The sequence below is a fragment of the Alosa pseudoharengus genome, unplaced genomic scaffold (genome assembly GCF_046254945.1).
Source record: "Alosa pseudoharengus isolate Yale_2024_CS ecotype anadromous, Long Island Sound unplaced genomic scaffold, YU_APseudo_1.1 YU_APseudo_1.1_scf_8, whole genome shotgun sequence".
Lineage (NCBI taxonomy): Eukaryota > Metazoa > Chordata > Actinopteri > Clupeiformes > Clupeidae > Alosa > Alosa pseudoharengus.
In genome coordinates, this window is record NW_027468870.1 from 20,410,806 (window position 1) to 20,434,727 (window position 23,922).

The window sequence follows — 23,922 nt, forward strand, 5'->3', positions numbered from 1 at the left end:
TATTATCATTATTTTTATTAACTAGAAACCTCTAGGGTATATTTCATGCATTTACTGTCTTCTAATCATCTATTTGTGTATATTGAGACCCAAACACACACACACACACACACACACACACACTCACACACACACACACACACACACACACACACACACACACACACACACACACACACACACACACACACTCACACACTAAGCCTCTCCCGCTTTTACTCTCTCTTTCTGTTTTCTGGTAATGATCTAAACAATTGCACATGCATAGTTGTTACTTGTAAGTTCATACAGTATGTAGGTTAGAGGTCTAGAGAGTCCGATCTGTAGCTGAGGTTCCCACTACCTTGCTGGCCAGTGGAGAATCTCTGTTGGGGATAGAAAGACCAGTCAGTCTCCACACTGTCCCCATGTGAACTGGCGAACATGCAAGGCTGCAGAGAGGCTGGCCCTGGGCAGTAGAGATGGTTATTATTTCCTGAAGTGAAAGTGGCCAGGGGGAAGTGACAGAGTCTATCATGCTCCTCCTGCTGTGGTTGTTGATGATGAAGGAATGCAGCGGTGCCAACACTCATATCGGTGTCTGTCAAACATAGATGCTCAGCTGCAGACACAGAGTGAAGTGCATCTTCTGTGGGTGACAGAAAAAAACACAACAAACCCATAGACTCAGATGTAGACCCATGCTGTAGCATGTGAGAGAGAAGAATATAAAAAAAAAACAAAGATATGCACCTTGTCCTTTTTCTGTGGCGTCTCGGCCAACCAGGTTGGGTTCAGAGTGAGGACACAGATTTGGAGGTCTTGGCCTGGTGATGTTTTGTGGTACCGGCACATACTCCTTACTTTTAAGAGAAAAGAGCCATAAAAGGGCATGTGAGAAAAGACATACTGTGTGTACAACCCAGAAAAGTCGCCTTAGATATGTTATGGTTATGGGATTTGGCAGACACTTTTGTCCAAAGCGACATACAAATAACAACAATACAATAGATACATTTAACAGTAAACTATTTAAAAAGTTGATAAGACTACATTAAGGAGATATGACAATAAGTCATATCATCTGGAGGTTATCCTATGAACCTCCATGTGGATGGCAAAGTGGTCTTAAATCCGTAGCAATTATCCACTGTCCAAATATTAAATCCAGTTGGGTGGCGTTTCCGTGTATTGTAAAGTTGAAATGTTGACATTGCTGTATATACGTGCTGTAGTGTGTTGGCATTTTGTTGGCTACAGCTACGGTAAGAACCCTATTTCCCTGCTATCCACACCTTTTCACATTAATCAATGAACACCTGTTCATATACGCCTTTCTATTCATGTGACTAACACCCAGTGCACTACACCCCCAAGTGGCTAAAATAAGTAAAACCCAATAAACCCACAAATAATAAAGGTGACTATAAACAAAGACTTTCTAATGAGGAGACACAGCACTCAAAGAATCTCCCATAAAAATGTATGGGGTTAGTTTGTAACACAAACATGGCAGTCGTCTACACATATTCCCCCCCTTTCACCGCCAAAACTTGACATGTGAATACATCGTGCCAATCATGTGGTATGTTGTTAATACATTGTGCCAATCATGTGTTGTGATCTTGCTGCTGGAGCGACATTGGTGTCGTGAAGCCTTGCGCACATGCAGTTCTGCCTGATAAGTGCCCAAAATGCGTTGCGGTCGCCGAGTGGAGGGACTTGCCTAAAAGGACTACTATAAATGGCTCCTACACATCACATCTTATACTATGAGGCCTGGCCAACTGTCAATTATTTCCTCAGTATTAACTGAAAGACAAGAGCAAAATAGATTGTTATTAATTATAATATATTTTATGATAATATGTATCAATTACATTTCAAATGAATCCGTACTTGATCTCTGAGTTACCAAGCCAAACCAAAACAATGCACCTCATCTAGACTGCCTATGCCAAATGCCTTTTAAAAGGCTAAAAGCAAGGCAAGTCTTCTCCACTTATGTGACTGGGAAAGTGCAGAGGATTTATCATCATCTCTGTTGTGCAAATCAGTATTAGCAGACTTGTATGGACAGCCTCCAATCTATGTTAATCGAATTTGCAAAACACAATTAGAGCAGATCAGTCCAGCTGCCTTAAGCCATTCGGTTGATCTCCGCCCCGCTGTCATGTCCTTGTCACTCACAAATGAACATACACAAACACACACATACACATACATACAAACACACACACACACACACACACACACACACACACACACACACACACACACACACACACACATACAAACATACATACAAACACACACACACACACACACACACACACACACACACACACACACACACATACAAACACACACACACAGACACACACACACACAAACACATACAAACACATACATTATATTTCCCCTATCCTGGCATCTCTACACTGGCTGCCTGTTAAAAGTCGCATTGACTTCAAAATATTACTTCTAACATACAAAGCCATTAATGGCCAGGCACCAGAATATATTAAAGATCTCCTAGTCCCATATAACCCACCTAGACCGCTACGATCACAGAATACTGGCCTTCTTGTAATTCCAAGAATCTCAAAAACCACAGTAGTAGGCAGAGCTTTCAGCTATCGGGCACCCCTCCTCTGGAATAATCTTCCTTCCTCAATTCGACTAGCAGACACCCTCCCTATTTTTAAGTCTAGACTTAAAACATACCTCTTTACTGCCTCCCATAGTTAGGTATGGTGCGGTGTGGAACTTCACCCACCTCAGGGATTTTTGGAATGGACCACCTTGCTGAGTCCTCGTGTGACTGGCACCCCAGTCGCACGTGCGATGGTGGTCACTGACCATACCTGCGCTGGTGCCAACTACCCCTCACCATGCCTTAGTTATGCTGCTATAGCATAGTGCTGTCATGGACTTTTCATGTGTCACGCCGTACAACCCCCCCCCTCTCCTCTCTCCCCTTCTCTCTCTCTCAACTCTCCCTCTCTTGCCTATTCTCACTATGATATACTGTAACAATATATAGTACCACTAATTACTTATTGACATTAACCATTTTGATTTTCAGTAATACTAACCCACTCTACATCTCTCTTTTTTTCCCTTACTGTACCTCACTTGTGAGGTATATCATCACCAGTCATCAACCATCCATGTGTTGGCCCTCCTCTCACCCATCTCACCTGAAGTCCCATCCTCGACTGCCCTATTACTGTCCCCCTATCTGGATTCCTGGCCCGTACAGCCTAGCGACCCATCACCTGCCTATGACAATTCTGCCCGGATTCCTGCCCTGTCTGCCGACCCACCACATGCCCCTTGACAACTCCCTTCCCCTGGACAAATGCAATGCTGGACTATTTGAACTTTCTGTCACTAAATCAGGATTAATGAATTATCAAACCAGATACGTAATCACCCCACCTCTTGTAACTTTCTGCTCAAGTGCTTTTTAACACCATGTCTTATTCTCTACACCTGACTATCATATGCATTTGTCATGTATACAGACCTTACTGTCCTGTATTGACCCTAGGCAGATGGGTCAGGCCCTTGAGTCGTGGATCTGCTCGAGGTTTCTTCCTATATGTATCTCCAATTCTAGGGAGTTTTTCCTCGCCCCTGTTACCCATGGGCCTCTCTCTTTCTTTTCTTTTCTTCCTTTCTTTCCTTTTTTCTCTGATTGCCTACATTCTGTAAAGCGCCATGATACATGTGTAATGTTTTGGCGCTCTATAAGCACAATAAATTAAATTAAATTAAATTAAATTACATACAAACACACACGCACACACACACACACACACATACAATCCAACTTATTTAACACTGGGCTTCTTTCTACACCAGATCAATTATCAATGCATTGAGCTCTCATGCAAATTTGTGTCGTTATCAAGCTCTTTTGGGTTGCATTGACCTGATTTTTTTCCTGTTTTGATTTACCGTATTTATGTGTGCAATGCAATGCAATGCAAAAAACAAAAACAAAATGAATGTATGAAAACCTTGATATGTGGGATAAGCGATGCAGCTCCAGGTCATCACTGCCACGGAAGCCTTTGGCAAAGGGGTTGTTTTCAATTTTTAGTTGGGTGATCTGGAAAGTAAGGCAAAGATTCAGAAGAACTGAGTTTTGTTGTGACTTTCCAATTCATGTGAAATATGTAAGAGTGTCTTTCATTTGTAAAAGTGTCTTGTCATTTTTCATTACACAACATGGCATGAAATTCCACGATAAAGCATGATTGATTTGTGGCAGTTGCAAACAAGCCGCATGTTGTACCCGGGATCCATAAAGGCCCCCCTTCACGGTACAACATGCACTGCCACAGACTCCAACCAACAACCAAGTCTATTTTAAATTACACAACAGGATGTGAGATATAACAACAATACACAATTGACTGGCGGCAGTTGCAAACATCCCACATTTTGTACTCGGAATTCATAAAGGCTCTCCTTCACAGCATAATATGTGATTCACACATGCTAATTTAGCTAAATTTAACACCTTCAGAAAGGCTCAAAAGTGGTGTCCCAGACACTCATAATGGATTAGGACACATTACAAACAGACATCAACAAATACCGCTCCAGAAACACAGTGGCAAGACTTCTCAATCCAGGTCAAAGCATGACCCCAAGTAGTCTGTGAGCGCCTCAGCCATAACCTTTGGCTTGCCTATTAGGTAGCCTCAGACAACTCCTCTACAGCTCTTCAGTGAAACATGTGGTGGCTCACTTTGTTATAAAGATACAAGTCAAAATGGATTATTTGTACATTTTATTTTAACATTTTTTTGGATGTGTGTACGCTGCACTGCTTTTTCACTTTGCTACCAAACCTCTACTCTAACACCATCTCCACTGCTCTTGTGTGTGTTTGTCAACCTTCTTCCCTAGCTTCTGCTAGCAGTTCTGCATACTTTAACTTCTTCCTTTCAAAGGCTTCCTCCATCGCATCTTCAGAGATAGTTAGCTCAATAGAGTAGGCGATGTGCTCACGCTCAGAATACATCATATCTGTTCACAAAATAGTCACAACTCACAATACTCTGGATATTCACATCTCTGGAAATACACATGACATGAATGATTTGGTGTTGCTTGAATAGACTTTAAACTGTTTAGGTAGTTTCTGAGACTGCTCTGGTACAACGGGCTACAATGCCCATACCATATTCAGTGGGCATGTGGAGTTTGTGGTTCGAGTCCGAACTGGGTAATTTCCCGGTCCCACCCCCTCTTTCTCTCTCTCGCTTGCTTCCTGTCACTCTCTTCACTGTCCTGTCCCAAAAAACCCAACCAACAAAAAACAATTGGTTAGGTAGTTTCTTACTGCATGGTTTTGGTAGGATGTCACAGCAATGAAGGCTGTCTCTGGGAAAGAGTGGGTGTAGAGAGCCGTGTTTGATGCTCCAAATCCACTCTTCTCGTCCGCTTTGATGATGTGAAGGCGAGGTTGATACTTATGCATGGAATTTAAAATTATCTGCACAAAAAAACAAAACAAAAAAAGCAATAGAAGCAATATCTTTGGCAGCATTTTTATCTGTTGTGTCGATATTTTCCGATGCATACAATGAAGGTGCATGAGACGTCTTACATGTCCAAAAGGGTCCAGGTGGTTGTTGGTGAGCTTGAGTTTGTGGAAGGACACCAGCTGTCTGGTCCAGTGAGCTCCGGAGGCGGGAGAGTCGGGGTGCACGTACAGTCTGCCCAAGATGGCCGGCTCTGCTTTACCACTCACGGACCTGCACCACCGGCAGCACACAAACACAGTATTAAGTGACATGTCACACTCATCCACGCAGTCACCCAGCTGCTGCACACACTTAACACATCAAAACTCAGCCACACCACTCACTTGCAGACCTGCACCACGGGCAACACACACACTTAAACCGTCAAAAATTTTTTTTTTTAAATCCGCCACACCACATAGTCCTGAACAACAGATCACACACGCTTATATATACAGTGAAATGTCAAACTCATCCACGCAGTCATTGGCCTGCACTAGCATACACACTTACAAACATCAGATCACATTCACATAAAACTTCAACTACTATTACCTTTATTATCAATTACTAATCGCTGAAACATTACTCAAAAAGGTGCATAAAACAATCTACCATTTTGGACCTATACAAAATAATGCCATCCCTGCAGTATGATGCCTTTTCTGGGTTTATTTACACATAGTTTGTCCAGCTGACAATTGGTTTAAGACAATCTAAACACTGCTACAGGCCTAAGATCATTATTTGACAGTTGGGAAATTAAACTGATCAGGGACAATGATCATGTGCATAACATTTCTTACCATGTATTGTCTGCAAATTTGTAGCGATGGCTGTCCATTGGTATGATATCTATCAAAAGGATATACTTTGCCCTTGGGTTTAGGCCAGTCACCCTAATTTTATAGCTGGGAAACATTCGTCTGTTGAAGGAACAATTTATTATTATAATTATTAGTATTAATAATAATAATAATAATAATAATAACAATAATAATAATAACAACAATAAAATAATAACAATAATAATAATAATAATAATAATAGTAATAGATGTCTAAATAAAATAAAATTGAAAACACGTTGTTAAAAGTCAATCTCAGACACTATAAGATACAATTTTTTACTGTAGTTACCTGTTACTTACTCACTTAAGTAGATAAGCAAAATCTAATGCTGAATCATGAAATATTAATAAGTTTGCCTGAGTCTCAGGTTTATTCCTAAGAGCATGAGAAGAAGTTCTAGTTCTCACCGTCCTGCTTTAGTAATGATCATTTCTGTTGTGACAGCATGAAATCTGGTCCACAAATCTTTCTCATGCAAATCCACCTGAATCCCCTCCATGCTCTAACAAGATAGAGAAAAACATTAAGTAGGCTGACAATTTTCAGTGACTTACAAATAATAACAAATATTTTTTTGCCAGAATTCAGATTAAATGGATTAGACATCATTGCTATCTTAAAGCAGTGTGTTGAGTGATTCCATGCAGTTATGTAAAAAAATAGATAAATAAATAAATGCCCTTATTGGGGCCTTAAGTTATTATATAGTATAAGGGTCTTACTATAAATATCATTATATTTTAACCCTAAATCTAAACGTAATTCTAATCTACACCGCATAGACTACAACAGTAAATAAACACTATAGCAATTCAAATAATATGAATATTCCAGTACCAAGCCGTACCAACCTGATGTGATGTAACTGACTCTGGATCTTCACTCAAATTATCACGCTGGTGTTCAACATTGCGTTTAGTTGAACTGGAAAGTTCTCCTCCACACGCCATGAGTGTAGGCTAGAATGTTACAAGATGACCACTGCCTTTAGGGTCCTATGAAATGGGCAGAAAATCAACAGAAAGCTGCAGGTTGCACGGGAACCTCTTTTTCTTCATAATTTGCAACATCAGTTCAAGTCTAGAACTCTTCTTTTCTTGACCTCTAAAACGACAGCCAAATTGCTTTAATGCAGAGATGCTGTTTCTTTTTTTGTTTTTTTACCAAAAACATAAGCTAATTGGCATAAATATCCCTAAATGTAGGCTTTAATCTTCTCCGCAGGGGGGTCGGTATGCCGCAGGTATTCGTTCCAAACAAGCAGAAGGCATGTCATCCTAAATATACGAAAACGATAAGACGTCAATAATAGCAAAAAAAGTACTGTTGTTGATGGCGCGCGCCACTCGCCTACTGTTCCGTGTCACTCACCTACTGTCTCGTGCAACTTGGTTGCTGTCCCGCCATACTGTTCGGTGCCACTTGCCTATAGCCTACTGTCCCATGACGTTGTCCACTTCCCTACTGTCCCGCGACACTTACCAACTGTACCAAACTCTGGTAACTCTCAACCTGGCACATGGCACAGCTGGCAATCGACGCGGGACACTGTAGGCGAGTCTCTCTCTGTAGTGCAAGAGAGACCACAAGAAGTCCGAAGTAGAGACTTTGCAAAACTGCGATATAGACAAGCTATTGGATAAATATATTATGTGAGAATCGCGATAATCGTTAATGATAAATAACAAGGCACAGTTTAGTACGTACTGTGCTACAGCCATGGGCGTAGATTTAGGGTGGGACGCTAAGGACTAGTCCTAATCAAAATTTTAAGATGACAAAATAGTCCCCACCAATATTTTAGCGAACTTATTTGTACTGCTGATCATTCCGACAGCCAGCACGACAATACAAGAAACGTCAGGGTTATCTGACACGCAGGCTACACGCATGGAGAATGCCAATGCACTTTGCAGTGGCAGTCAAGCGAGCAGGTGTGTCAACGACAACGGTAAGTTACCAGGGCTGTCTGCCAATAAAAAATGCATTGACCATGGTGACAATAAGTCCTCCCGGAGTGCCTTTTATCATTACTTTCGGTTACAATAACTTCGTGCACAGAGGAAATAATCGAACAGCTACATGCAAGGTGTGTGGCAACAACGTCTGATTTCATCAGGCATCTCCAAACGCACCCATATAGGTCAGTCACTTAGGCCTAGCATATATCGTCACAGGTGACAAGCTAACCATCGCAAAGTGTTGTGCTAATGCTGGGAACAGGCAGGGATGGGCAAAAATACATCAGAATGTATTTCAAAATAAAATACCTAATAGGCCTACCCTCATTTTTAATGTATCGAAATAAAATACTGTATTTTTGTATTTAGAAAATACTCAAAATACTTTTTTCAAGGAAGTATGAAAGCACTGCAAAAAAGCTTTTTTTTATCCCAAACATTGAGCCTATAAACTATACAGTAAAAAACAATACAATTTGGCCCCTGTCATGCCATTATGGATATACCGTATGCAAGTTCATGTAGTGTGATCAGAATTAAGAATAATTCAAGAATTTCCATTTCCATTTAGTCATCTAGCTGATGCTTATCCAAAACGACTGACAGTGCTTTCAATTCGGCAGCCGTGACCTACTGGTTAGCGCTTCGGACTTGTAACCGGAGGGTTGCCGATTCGAACCCCGACCCCTCATTGCTACCCGAGCGCTGCTGTTGTTGCAGGCAGCTCACTGCACCGGGATTAGTGTGTGCTTCACCTCACTGTGTGCTGAGTGTTTCACTAATTCACGGATTGGGATAAATGCAGAGATTATATTTTCTTAAATGCAGAGATTAAAATATACGTATACTTACAATTAACCACATTATAATCAATAGGCCAAAATCATAATTGTGTATCTGTACCGAATTTCATAATTCAAGTCCAGTGTACAACTGAATAAGAAAATCATAAGGCTGTATATCTTGAACTTCCAGTATGTGAGAAACTTGACTTGCCTTAATATCTCCAACCTCAAGTATGCAGCTAATAAGGAAATATAATTGTTATTTAATTAAACAAGGTGAACTTCTCCCCACTGTGCAATGCAGAAAAGAATGCTACAAGGAAGGGAATTCAAACACACTCAACACCTTACCATCTATTGATGTCATTGTGGTTCATTGAGATATGACATTTTTTCTGTTAATTGGCTTGGATACAAAAGGACATTTGTCCATGTTGCCTTTGTCGGTGTCCTTATGTGAACTTGCACAGGTAACCTTGCTCATCTTTACTTGCGTACGACTTCACACCAGTGCTTCAGGGCAGCCGTGGCCTACTGGTTAGCGCTTTGGACTTGTGACCGGAGGGTTGCCGGTTCAAACCCCGATCAGTAGGCACGGCTGAAGTGCCCTTGAGCAAGGCACCTAACCCCTCACTGCTCCCTGAGCGCTGCTGTTGTTGCAGGCAGCTCACTGCGCTGTGATTAGTGCCTGTGTGTTCACTGTGTGCTGAGTGTGTTTCACTAATTCACAGATTGGGATAAATGCAGAGACCAAATTTCCCTCACGGGATCAAAAGAGTATTTATACTTCAGACCAGAGCTGATGCTTCAGCAAAGGCCGTCACTGAAAAGCTGTGAATGTCGTTGAACACAGCTGTTCTCACATTAGCTAATTGCGATAAACATTAACCATTGTTGCCTAATTACCAATTATTCATTACACCTGTGTGTAGTATCTACTTTTTTTAGTGTTTTTCACATATAGTATTTTGCAGTATTTTTAAAATACAAAAATACACACCAATAAAGTATTTTGATACAAAATACAGAGCCATTTCCTTCAACCCAATAAAATACAAATGACAAAATACTATTTTGTATTTGAAATACATATTACATGTTTCAGAAATACTACCCATCCCTGAGAACAGGCAGATTACATCTTTATAGTTGGCCATATGATGATATACGTTAATACTGTATTTCACCAGTTAGGGCACCAAAATTGCCAGCAACGGCACTGTGTAGCCTATCTTGACATGTCTATGTTTTGGGTTGCAATATACAGGTAGTGGGCTCTCTGTTAATTTTAATGAGTAGGCCTAAGCCTAAAGTTACAGCATTTCTATCACAATTGACCAGACTTTGAGCTTTGGTCTGCTTTTAACAAAATTCTGGCTATGATTGTTTCTTGTATTGCATCATGAGCCATCACTGTGCCTATTGCATTCTACTGTTGTTAGCCTTAAGCCTAGCTCAGTCATTATGTTATACCACAACGCCCTCCATTAGAAGTGCAATGAGCTGCATTGAGTATAATAAACTGCATTTAGAATTCCAAATTCATATTTCTAGATATTTTGGTGAAAGTACCTCAAAAGTAATACAATAGTAGTGTAATGCCTTACAATTCAGATACATATTATAATGTAACAAATTACTTTGAAATGACAGTAATGAGTAATACATAATACGATTTTGAAGTAACTTGCCCAACACTGATGACAACCATCACTTTCTATGTATGTCTGTGTTTGTGTGTGTGTGTGTATGTGTGTGTGTGTGTGGAGGGTCAATCAAATTCTATGATTGCCACTGATGTGAATGATCTCAGAAATCACACAAACCAAATCAAGTTTTAAAAATCGCAAAAGTATCGAAATTGAGATTCTTCACTTAGTATTGGTATTGAAACACTAATGTTGGTATTGTGACAACAGGAGTTGGGGATGTGTCCCCACCAAAGCTGAGACCAAACCTACGCCCTTGGCTACAGCCATGCAATGCAATTGCTTATGTACAATTCTCTGCTGTTTTTTTTTCTATCAATAACGTCACGGTCAAAAGACTAGGCTAGTTGTTAATAGTCCTTTCCCCAAAACATGTAGGCATTAGTTCATTGCTAGCGTCATCATGCAAAAGTGTTGAACCAGTTGTCATGTGTAGCCTAATTTGTCAAGTAGGCTAAGTTTGCCATTTCTATTAGGCTTTATTGATTTGTCCTGCACCATCTCACAATGTCCTTCACCAGGCTCCTGTAGCCTACTCACCCTCCTGTCCATCATTAATACACCCCACAATTAGTGTTGTAATTACAGAGTTGTACTTAAAGGAACCGTATGTAAGAAAAATATTTCAATTAATCATAAAATGGCCCTGATGTCACTAGACATTAAGAAATCATGTTCATTTCAAATACTTATATCACTGACAACAGTAGTCCGGCCAGGATATTGTCATTTAAAAAGTGAAGTTGCAGCCCTCAACTGATGTTGATGTTGTGTTTTGTCATGTCATGTTGTGTTTTGGCCTGATGCGCCACCCTCCACCTATCTACTAATCACAAAGTCAGTAGTGTTTCGCCATCCGGGTTGGCAACCTCGAGTCAGGGGGGAGGGGGAGGGGATACACCGCTCTTCAGTATTTTGAAAGTGATTGCAGTACCAGTTTTGGCCACAACCTTACATATGGTTCCTTTAAAGTAAGCAGTGCACAGGGTGTGAACACCACAGGGGAAAGTATAATACTCTTTTGATCCCGTGGGGGAAATCAGTCCCCTGTGGCGTACCATGCTCCTGCTGAACACAGGAGCAGTGCAGTAGGCTACCTCAGCCAAACACACTGAGGTCTTTCTGTGTGATCCAGGACAGCGGGTGTGGGTCCACTCCCATCTGCAACAGCTTGGTGTTGGTGTCGAAGGCTCTGGAGAAATCAAAAAACATGATTCTCCCTGCACCGCTCCCTTGATCCAGGTGATAGTATGCCCTCAGATAGAGGACGGCGGCTGTGTTCCTTCAACGTCTGCAGCAAGCTCCTCTGGAAGTTTAGCAGTCTGTTGTTGCCAGCGTCCTCTTCTATGCTGTGGTATGCTGGGGAGGAAGCTCTTTTTACTAGACAGGCTGGTAAGGAAAGCTGGCTCTGTCGTGGGAGCTGAACTGGAGTGCATCACTTCAATATCAGACAAAAGGACCCTGAACAAACTAATCAACATCTTGGACAATGACTGTCATCCACTCCACAGCACTATCATAAAGCAGAAGAGCTTGACCAGTTGGAGACTACGCTCACTGCCATGCACAACTGATAGACTGAGGAAGTAATTTGTCCCCAGGGCTATACAACTCTTCAATGCTTCACTTAAAGGAAGAGGAGAGTTAGACTTCTCTGCATAGTCTATCTGCATCTACACTTTCCTCTACAGTTCCGTGACTGTAGGCCTACAGTACTGACTGTCCACTAGCCCACTGTGTTACTGCTTACACTAGTAGCTGTTTCTCAAACCGCATATTGTATTTCCGTCAGTACACTGCTAGTGTGCACTGAGCGCTTACTTGTGTTGTGCCCACTTTTCGATATTTAGTATTGTCCCAATATCTACACTATATACTTAAACTAAGTATTTGAAGTGTGCAAGTAGGCGGTTTGAGACACAGCCACTGTCTACACTGTTTACTGGCTATATTAGCCCATATGTACAACCCCTCCCTCCATCTCCCAGTCTGGTCTGTGGTCTAACATCATACTTGACCAATGGCTGATACCCTATACTGCAAACCTATCCTTGCACTGCTGCTATAATTTTTATATTACTATGTTTACATTTTTCTCCATTTTGTCCATATTTAATGCTGGTCTCTTATATTGTCCATATTTATTGCTGGTCACTAGACTTTAACCCTGCACTGTTGCACTACCACCATGACACACACCTTTTTGAGCACCTTACCACTCCATACTGAATCAGTCAGTCCCTGCCCTGTCACTTCAAGCGCCTCATGCTTCCTCAGTACATTCATTTGGATCCTTGTTTTAGTATCTTTAGTGTCTTTTACTGTTCTTTTTAGTCATGTGGATTTTTTTTTTTTTTTTATCATCCTGTTTATGTTGTTGCGTGTGGTGTCATAAGCTACTGGGACCTTGAATTTCCCCTTGGGGATCAAAAAGTATCTATCTATCTACACCCTCCTCATCCTGGTAAGTGGGCCGCAGTGGGTAAAGTGCATGGTAGACCTGAGGTCTAAGGAGATGAAGTAGCAGCTGTTCCAGGGACTTAATTATGTATGATGTCAGGGCAACAGGCCTGAAGTTGTTAAGTTCACTGGGGTATGTTTGGAACTGGGATGAGACATGATGTCTTCCACAGTATAGGGATCCTCCCCAGTTAACGACTCGAGTTGAAGACTTATGATATCTGTTACTCTGTGCTATGATGTCTGTAACTCAGTGTTATGATGTCTGTAACTCTGTGCTATGATATCTGTTACTCAGTGCTATGATGTCTGATTAGAATATCAAGAATATTTGGTTTTATCAATATTTTTACAGTAATATGATTTTCACCAGCAGACCATTGTAATGAAGCTATTTAACCAGAAGGTGGAGGTAGTAAGCTGCCTTTGAAAGATCAGTGACCTGTAACTTTTAATAGGAACAACTTCTGTTCAAACATATTCAGTCATGTCCCACATTTCCCTTCTCCTTTTGAGAATCAAAATAACATCTATTGAAAGGCAGTAGAGGCAATATTAAGGTTGGGAGGGAATAAGTGTGTTAGCAATGATTTAATAATATTACTGTAATATCCCAGTATGAATACATTCATTACATTACATTGCTTGGCTGACACTTTTTGCAAAGCGATTTACCACATGGTAAACAGTTTAAAACTTAACACAATTTAAAACAATTTAATCATATTATACACAGCTCCCTGTCTGTTTCAGCGAAAAGATGCCTGTTGGGTTATGCATACACTTACATCAAACATGTTTTATTTACAGTACTGAGCACTGAGAAAGTTCAATAGGCAAAAATATAATTGGTTAGATTGTTAAGAATCATAGAAAAGGCCATAATGTAACATGGCATATAAAACAGAAAAAAATAAATAAAAACAACTACACAATTTACACGGAATACAATGCAGTGACAGGCACTTATGAAAGGTCTGACTTGCATTGTGCCAATAACAGTATGAGCAGTAGATTCATCATGTGTCACTACCCTAAATAGAACTTGTTTCATTTGCAGTTATCAACACAATTTTCACATTAATAGGTTCAGAGTTAGGTCTACTTTTGGTTCATGTTTTTGGTTTCAACTTAACAGTTCCACTGCCATCCTGGCCTTGTCTCCAGGATAGTGGGCTTGAAGTTTGCTAATTCTAACCTAAATATGTAAGCTTTTCCAACAGAAAACACTTCTAAAAAACAACAACAAAAATAGCTTAGTCCAAAAACAACAAAATAGCTTATTCCAAGGACAAATGTGGAGCAGTGAGTTCATTTATACCACCGGAGAATGATGTTTTTGTAATACAAGTTTATATGGAATATTTAATTTATACCACCAAAGAATGTTTTTTTTGTAATACAAGTTTATATGGAATAAGCCTTTAACTATGGAGCTTTTAGAGTAAAAACAAAAAAACATCGGAAACATTTCTGTCCTTTTTGTTTAGCCTTTTGGTAGACACTAGCCAGGGTGAACCCAGATGAACGTGTTTGCAAATTTAAATTTGCTCTGCAGGTTCGTCTAGAAAGGATGCCATTGGCATATACTCCACCTGAGCTGCATTTCCAACTTGCACTAGGCCTATACAGGTCAGGAGTAGCCACCTCTTCTCGTTTGATATGTGTGGTGTGGTCCTGTCACACCAGGATGTCCGACATAAGGATCTCATGTTGTACTCTCATGGATGTGTATTTAACGGGTGGTGGAGGGGGCTTAAAAGATGGAGGACCGTCCATTCTAAGAAACACACAAAAATATTCAATCTGTCATTTAGGACCTTGGATCTATATGCATCTGGCATCTGCATCTGCAAAAATAAACCTTTTTAACCTTTTTAACATGTCTATTGTGTGTTTGTAATAGAAGACACATCAAACAAAATAAGCAGTAAACACCATGTCTAAGTACATACGTATCAACATGTTAATTGTTGAAACGGACAAATATAGGTTGATACAGAAAAACATGATCATTTTAAATTTGATGCCAGAGACACATCTCAAAGAGGCTGGGACACGGGCATGTTTACCACTGTGTTGCTTCCTTCATCTCTTATTTCAACAGTCTGTAAATGACTGGGAACTGAGGAGACCAGTCGCTGGAGTTTTGAGAATGAGATGAGATTTTTGTGAGGTAGTCGGTGACCAACACAGAGGGACGACAGCTGAACACTGTGCTTGTTGAACCATGTGATGTGTTGTGGGGGAAACTCACTATATGCTATTATTACTATTATTAGTGCTATGCCACTATATACTAAATGCATAATGAGTTCCATTTCTATGTGGAGTGAGGTTGTGGTTTAGCAGTTGATGTTAGAGACAACCACACACACGCGCACATAAACACACACACACACTCACACACACACACACACACACAGTATTTGTCAAAGACAAAGAGAGAGTGTGTGTGTGCCTGTGTACGTGTGTGTGTGCACGTGCATGTGTCGTGTGAGACTGAATTTTTGTGTGTTTATACAAACTTGTGTGCACTGCTTCCACAAGAAAAGTGTACAACAAGAGAGAAATTCAACTTTGGTGACACCCTAAATGGGTGTATGTGTGTGTAAAAGTCTGCATACTAGATGCGGCTCCCAAACTGACTGAATGCACAGATTTATATGTGCGCATCCACATGCAGTGATCATAGTGGGCCAAGCATCTATTGAAATGTGTTAGTTGCAGTGCCCCCTATGGGTGGAATTGCACAACATTTGGTGTGAATGGAAAGACTGTGGTGATGATTCAGCTTGTAAAATTGAGTAAACTTGGATATGTACATTACAAGATATTGGTACACGAATGTCTTGAGAAAAATGTCAGTTGCAGCATGTATGTATGTATGTAATTTCATGCATCTGAAAAATTTGGTACTGATGCAACCTATCAGATAGATAGATAGATAGATAGATAGATACTTTATTGATCGCCAGTGCTTGGCGGAGTGGCCAATGAGAACCAAAAGCTTCTATTCCTTCTCAGCCTACATATTCACGAGTGTTCATGTAAAATCATAGACTGAAAATTGCTGGGGGGAAAAATCATGCAAAAATCGAACAAAACCTATATAACCATGCTGCGCTAGCACTAGCAATGCTCATAATTAAATACTTGGTGTATGTTGTGTGCGTCAGGGACTGTGGGGTGACTGACCTCTTCCGAATGAGATATCTACGGTATAGAAGTCCAAGAAACAGGAGCAGGGCCAGGAAGGGCAGAATGATGATGAGTGACAGGTATTGTCGACTGTTATCTGATGAAAATACAAGGAGAAGATAGCAGATCAACACATTTGAAAGGCAGCTAATCTGCATGTTTCAATGCCTTATTATGTCTGTTTAGCTGTTCATTGTGAGCTTCGTGTTGTGTCGGCCTTAGGCGAATAGAGTAATTTGCCTTATTCACACGACGGCCATTGTGTAAACCAATAAGAGGCTACAGGGTACACTGACTACATTATATGCATTTTCGCCACCTACTGGCGAATACATAGAATACAACAATCCTATGATTTGTGTATTCTGTAGCCTCATTTTGGTTTACAATGGCCACCATGTGAATAAGGCGAATAAAGCCTTTTAAGTAGAATCCACAATTCTGATAAAAGGTTGCTGATATTTGAGCTCAACAGCCAATGAAATCGCATCCTCCTTCTCCTTAAGCAATGTTTTGATTGGCTGGAGATGTTTTTGGCTCAGTCTGAGGAGCCAATCTATTTGTATCCTATTTACAGCGAGCCTGGAGTATGTACAAATATAGGCCTACCAGATTTTGTGTTACGCTCATAGTTCGAATTACAGTGGGTACTGGGGGGTACTATACCCCCCAATGAAGACCCAGTACCCCCCAAAGAGACAGAAATATCAGTTGGGGGGGGGGGGGGGGGGTCAGATAATTTTTCTGATATTGTGAAAAAATATCATTACAGTTGGCTACAATACAAGTCAACTCCTATTTTCACTAGGAAAAAAATAATGTAAAGCGATTTCAGACACCCCTATAATGGACCGTATCATTTATAACCACTGTGGCGCTAGAAGCAACGGCGATAGAGACTATGGATAGAGAACGACTTCAACTTCTCAAGCAAGTGTCAACTTTGAATGACAAAACGCTAAGTAGATTCCTCCAGTAGCCTAGCCTAAATTCAGTTTGCTGCTGACGTGCATGGGTAAATGTAAGTTGCTAGCAGACGTCTAGCTTGTTGAAAATGTGCTATTTTACAACCTTCATTTATTAACGTATTTTGTTCTTTCATAGCTCATGTCACGTCTTCATACATTTAATTACCGGCTACTTACCTGCTACTTAGGCCTACCCACTGAGGCTAGTAAAGTGGACCTTGGTTAGTCACCAAGGTTAGTTAGCAAGAATCTCTATTTAAATAATTATTTTACATTGTAGTGAGGTAAAATCGATTGTCATTTCCAAGGAGATGTTTTTTTCATAGTATGCTCCTTAATCACATTAAAGATTGCTCAGATTTCACATACCTATCTCTAGACATTTGTGTTGATTTGACACTGACTACCATAGACTATAATGGAAAATTGGTTTCTGTATACAGTAGGCCTAGAGAGGGTTGGATCTTACCTCCAGGTCTTATGAAATCTAAAAATAAACCAAATCAATATGTCATGAAATAGGCAATAGGCTTCTTGTAAGGTATTACTTTCACTAATGGTATTTCAGTGCACTTAACTTCTAACTTTTGAGAGTTGATCAAAACAGTTATCTTTTGGATATATAATAACAATGAGATATTCTGTAGCCTACTGATTATCAGTTTGTCGCATGTTTAGACCTTGTATGTGTGTTGCACAACACATGTTGCACTTGGCGATCACGATGGGGATTGATATGGTAGTGGATGATGGTCATAGAAGAAGTGAAGGAGCAGTACCCCCCAATTATGGTGGGGTAATTCGCACTCTGGTTACACTCACACACAGAATGAACAGCTATTAGACGGTGATCCTAGAGCGGTACACATAAAGAAAGGATAGTAAAAAGCCCTTTTTCTGGGCTGCTGTACAAAGATGGCAGTCCATGGAGGGGAACCCAATTCCTATCTTACTATAAAGAGTTAATTTTAGACAACACGGCAATTCATAATAACAGGTCATTATGAAAACATAATTTTAAAAACTATATTTTTCTGCTTATAGATCGCCTTAAGGGCAACATACTGTAGCTTGAACTAGAACTACAGTACAGTTAAACTTGACCTTGTACCATGTCCTGAATGGTGTGCTTGATATCTTGTCAGCAAAATACATGCTTTCACTGTCTACAGCCCTATAATTGCCTTCAGAGGATAGTAGAGATGTCTATCAGATACTTTACCAGGCGTGGTGGTTACTACTCCAGTAGTGTAGTTGCCATGGTTCTGGTGGTCTGATGATGTAACAGTGGTAATAGCAGCAGTTGTCTGGGTCCTCAAGCCCGCCTGCTGCTGTGTACTCTCTTCGACTGAGATGTTGTTGACCTTTGACCCTCGCGTCCCCATTGCCCTCTGTACTGTTGTAGCATTGATTTGATACACACTGACATTCTGTCTGTCGTACGTTGTATTTTGCTTATACTCTATCCATGCCGTGGCTGTGGCATCGCCGTCCCATGATAGTGGAGACTTTGTGCTAGTTTGAGGTTCCCTTGGGCTGCTGGTGGTGGATGAGATAGACACAGAACTAGCGTCGGACTCATTGTTGCTAGTGGAAGAATCTGAATGGGCAGTGGTTTCTCCGGTGGTCAGTGCAGTTGAGAAAATCACCTTAATAGCTGCTGTTGTGCTACTTGATGTGGTTGGACGCTGTGGTTCTACAGGGACCTCTGTGGTCAGCGGTTGGCCAGTTCTATCTTTGTCTTCTTTGGCTATTAATGAGAAAAGGTAGGAGGAGGAGAGAGGAGGTCATTTGAAGATTGTTACTATTAGAGTAGGTTGATGCAGGTGTTCTTACAATAAGCACATACATTGCCTTGTTCAATTGAAGTAGCTATACGGACAAATAATCAAGCAAATAACAAGATATGTCATAACCAGTTTTCCGTAGAAAGTCTTGCACTTGATGTGAACCACAAGCATTCCTGCTCGCTATACCAGATGTTGAGAGGTGCTTTAAAGCATCTTGATTTAGAGAGCTGGGTGGTCAAAATAACCTATAGCTAGCAACTGTGGTAATCAGGCTGCATAGGCAGGATATACATATTTTTAGAACCGACTTTCTCAGTATATGGCTGTCGAAGTAATGTATGTTCTCACTACGCAAATATCAAAATGTGGTATGGGGATGGTATATTAAACTGTGAGGGAAGTTGCAAGTCTCTGTGAGAACTATCAACTTGCAGTAAAAGACTGCAATTCACAATGCATCTTAGAACAATCATAACAGTGAGATGTATGAACAGCGCAATTGTTTTGAAGTTTATGTAAATACTTGTACGGTATATATATTACAGTATGTACTGTATGTACAACCCCAAATCAGTTGGGACGTTGTGTAAAATGTGACTAAAAACAGAATGTAATAATCTGCAAATCTCGTAAACTCATATTTACTTGCCAAAAGGACACAGACAACATATCAAATATTGAAAATGACAAATTTGACTATTTCATGGAAAATATATGTTCATTTTGAATTTAATACCAGCAACACTTTTTAAAAAAAGATGGGATGGGGTTACAAAATGTTGGAAAAGTTGTGAAATGATAAAGTAAACAAAAGGAGGAATTTTTCACAACTAGAGTAATTGGCAACATGATTTGGTATGAAAAAGAGCATCCCAGAGAGGCAGAGTCTCTTAGAAGTAAAGATGTAAGGTATTTGTGATGAATACCCCTACATCTTTACTTTTAATAGACTCTGCCTCTCTGGGATGCTCTTTTTCATACCCAATCATGTTGCCAGTTACCCTAATTAGTAAACCTGTGTGTGTAAATCTGTGTGGTCAAATGACAAAACAATGTCATTTTAATGCTTCTTAACATGAAATTGTGAAGAATTTGGGGAGTTCATCATCTATAGTACATAATATCATTAAAATATTCAGAGAATCCAGAGAAATCTTTGCAAACTAGGGATAGAGCTGAAAAATAATATTGGATCATGGCCGTGGTCTTTTGGACCTCAGATGGCACTGCATTAAAACCAGACCGGTTTCTGTAAAGAAAATCATTGCATGATCTCAGGAATACATCTGATAACCATTGTGTATGAGCACAGTTGAATCAATTCAGAAATGCTAGTGTAAACTTTACCATGAAACAGTCAAAATTGTATTTAGACATGATACAGAAATACAACCATCTTATCTGGGCCTGAGCTTGTTTAAGATGGACTGAGGTAACGTGGTTAGACTGTGCAATTCTTTTTGGAAATCATGGACTCATCTGGGCTAAAGAGGAGAGGGCCTATCCAAGTATCTAACCTATCCAACTTGTTTTAGTGCTCAGTTCGAAACCCAACATCTATGACGGTGTGAAAGTGCATTAGTGCCTACAGTAATTTAGTAAAACGTGCGCACAATTTAGTAAATTGTGCGCACGTTTTACTAAATTGTGCGCTCAATTTACAACAATTAAAACGAGAGCACAACTTAGTCAAATGAGCGCACTATTTAGTAAAACGTGCGCACAATTTAGTAAAACGTGCGCACAATTTACTAAATTGTGAGCACGATTTACTAAATTGTGCACACGTTTTACTAAATCGTGAGCACGATTTACTAAATTGAGAGTACAATTTAGTAAAATGAGTGCACGATTTAGTAAAATGTGCACACAGTTTAGTAATATGAGCGCACGTTTTCTGGATATATACCAAAAAATATCTTGCAATGACCCCTCTAGGGTCAAAAAACTGTAATTTTCAAAACTAGCAACTGGTCTTCTTAGTTCCTAAACATTTACAGAATTTTGTTAAATGAAGAGGTGAAGCAGCACAATCGTAAACATTCTGTCCCAACTTTTTTTAAACATGCTGCTGGCATGAAATACAAAATGATCATATATTTTCCATGAAATAGTCAAATTTTTCATTTTCAACATTTGATATGTTGTATCAACATTTGATATGTCCTTTTTGCTGCTAAATATGGGTTAACATTATCACATATAATCACATTCTGTTTTCATTTGCATTTTACACACAACGTCCCAACTTTTTCTGATTTGGGGTTGTACAGTATGTGTGTGTGTGTGTGTGTGTGTGTGTGTGCGTATGTGTGTGTGTGTGTGTGTGTGTGTGTGTGTGAGTGAACATATGTATGTATACTGTGTGTGTGTGTGTGTGTGTGTGTGTGTGTGTGTGTGTGTGTGTTTGTTTGTGTGTGTATATACTTAAGTATATACTGTGTGTGTGTGTGTGTGTGTGTGTGTGTGTGTGTGTGTGTGTGAACAATATATGTATGTATACTGTGTGTGTGTGTGTTTGTGTGTGTATATACTTATGTATATACTGTGTGTGTGTGTGTGTGTGTGTGTGTGTGTGTGTGAAAATCTCAATTAAAAAAGTAAACGGTAACACTAAAGCAAGAGGCTATACTAAGATTGGAGGAAAAGATCAGGCAGTGTGCCGAGATACCTGCCCCATTACCTGGACCATTAAAGCATACAATGATCCAAAACATATAGCCAAACAAGGCAAGAAATGGTTAACAGAGAACAATGTCAACATTTTAGAGTGGCCCAGCCAGAGACTAGACTTCAATCCGTCAAAAAAGTGAGCACAAGGCCAGAGTGATGGCAAAGAATTGTTCCTGCCTCAAAACCCGGATTGCTGCTAAAAAGGTGCGCTCTACAATCATTGTGGAGACATGGAGAGGCTTGGTAGATATTATAAGAACCATTTTGAGAGCTTTGATGGTAAATAAAGATGTTTCCATTGATTATTTAAAAAGGGTATGAATCATTTTGGACACGTCATTTTTCATAAAAATGTTAAAAAAGATAAAAACGCTTATTTTTTGGATTCCATGTTTCTACCACATTGTCTTACAACCTTTTGCCATGTGGCAGTGTCAATTTCAGTCAGAACAAACATATTGGTCAAGAGAAAATCAACATTAAATCAATATTTGCCAGGGGTTTGAATATTTTTTTCTTAACTGTATGTTTATATTTGTGTGTGAAAGAGAGAGACACCACACCCTGTCCATTGATATACTGGATCGCCATGCAATTATGGACATTACTGAATACTGGTACTTATCTTACAGTGAGTCAATGAGCAAATAAATGAAGGCAATTCCAAAAATGTGCATTAGGAGAGAATTATGAATGAGTTGTTTACCTTCTACTTGCAAATTCACATAATGTGTGATGGTTCCAGATGGGAAAGCGTTGATGCCACAAACATAAACACCGCTGTCCTCTGGCTCTAGATACTCTAGGTACAAATAAAATCTCTTCAGCTGATCAGTGGGATTTTGTATGGCTCCTAGTGTTCCCTTGCTGTGTGAGGATTCCCACTTCCTAAATTGTAGATTGTAGACCACAATGGGCTTCCCCTGCTGATGCCCCTCCATCTCTCGGTGCCATTGCATCTGGACAACACTGGCATTCTGTGAACTCAGAATACATGGTAGACTGACGTTGTGGCCCACTCTTGCAGTGATGTTAACTGATGATGTTGTACTTGTACCTGTTTATAAATGCCAGATAGAGGTTGTCACTGTTAACTGAATGGTCAAAAGAAAATGCAAGCAATAAATACATCTAAACGTCCAAGTAACCTGTTTACCAGAGCAAAGGTAAACAATTTAATATGTATAAGAAAAATACATCTTGTGGTATTTCACAAATGTCACGTATGACAATTGAGTAGGATTTATTACCACAATCTTCCAGTGTTGTGATTTGCTGATCTTACTTCACAGGAAATGTATATATTTGGATCATATGAACTTGTACAACATATGAACTTTGAGTCATATGAGTTTTTACACATCTAATAATAACTATGCATTTGATGCCTTTGCTTCTGAATTCCCCGTTTTGACATTTGTCAGTTTGAACACTTTCCATTTGTTTGCAACCAAAGTGGTATCACAGTAAACATTTCACAGGCATATTCATAGAGACAGACACACTTCATTCTTACCTGACTTGAAGAGAACAAACAGCAAGAAAGGGAATATTTTCATTCTCCCTGTAGAGGCCATGTTTCTGTATACTGTGACTGTGACAGTATACAGAGTGAAGAATGGAGTTACAATGTGTGTACAATCAGCTATAAACAAGTTGCAGGAAATAGGCTGTGTTCTACCACAAAAAGAAAAAAACAGACGGGTCTGCAAGAGGCAGATGTCTGCTGATCAGGCAACAAGCACAGAGCTGTCTATCACTCTAACACCAGACATGTGTATGACTGTGTGTGTGTGTGTGCGTGCATCTGCGTGTGTTTGCGTGTGCATGCATAGTCGGGAGTGAAACCTGCGGCAGGAAATGGCTATGACTAACTGATGCTCTATTTTCTTCTTGTGATCCAACTGTTCTGGGTCTCTCGGATGAAGAACAGAAACAATTTGGCCTGTCTCTGAACATGAGATCAGGCATGTCACGTCACTCACACACACACACACAC

General features: G+C 40.0%; 2 protein-coding genes across 2 annotated transcripts; both read right to left on the reverse strand.

Annotated features, from left to right (window-relative positions):
• Nucleotides 1-299: 299 nt before the first annotated feature.
• tbx5b (T-box transcription factor 5b) lies at nucleotides 300-6,875 on the reverse strand. The gene is made up of 7 exons (XM_076274913.1): nucleotides 6,784-6,875; nucleotides 6,332-6,451; nucleotides 5,609-5,756; nucleotides 5,342-5,494; nucleotides 4,008-4,099; nucleotides 733-842; nucleotides 300-628 (listed from the first exon to the last, which is right to left on the reverse strand). The coding sequence occupies exons 1-7, from the start codon at nucleotides 6,873-6,875 to the stop codon at nucleotides 300-302; spliced, it is 1,044 nt and encodes a 347-aa protein (XP_076131028.1).
• Nucleotides 6,876-13,863: 6,988 nt separating this feature from the next.
• On the reverse strand, nucleotides 13,864-23,708 carry LOC143111727 (uncharacterized). The gene is made up of 5 exons (XM_076273982.1): nucleotides 23,440-23,708; nucleotides 22,630-22,980; nucleotides 18,683-19,210; nucleotides 16,490-16,589; nucleotides 13,864-15,071 (listed from the first exon to the last, which is right to left on the reverse strand). Exons 1-5 carry the CDS (start codon nucleotides 23,498-23,500, stop codon nucleotides 14,972-14,974), a joined length of 1,140 nt encoding a protein of 379 aa, XP_076130097.1. The 5' UTR covers nucleotides 23,501-23,708; the 3' UTR covers nucleotides 13,864-14,971.
• Nucleotides 23,709-23,922: the final 214 nt, after the last annotated feature.

Bases quoted from the DNA above. Each gene is read 5' to 3' on its own strand.
- tbx5b (XM_076274913.1), bottom strand. From the start codon at position 6,875: ATGGAGGGGATTCAGGTGGATTTGCATGAGAAAGATTTGTGGACCAGA. The intron at 6,452-6,783 runs GTGAGAACTAGA...TTCCTTCAACAG, and splicing joins ATCATTACTAAAGCAGGACG to ACGAATGTTTCCCAGCTATA. The intron at 5,757-6,331 runs GTAAGAAATGTT...CCGGTGGTGCAG, and splicing joins AAATTTGCAGACAATACATG to GTCCGTGAGTGGTAAAGCAG.
- LOC143111727 (XM_076273982.1), bottom strand. From the start codon at position 23,500: ATGGCCTCTACAGGGAGAATGAAAATATTCCCTTTCTTGCTGTTTGTT. The intron at 22,981-23,439 runs GTAAGAATGAAG...ATTTATAAACAG, and splicing joins GTTTGTTCTCTTCAAGTCAG to GTACAAGTACAACATCATCA. The intron at 19,211-22,629 runs GTAAACAACTCA...TCTCATTAATAG, and splicing joins TGTGAATTTGCAAGTAGAAG to CCAAAGAAGACAAAGATAGA.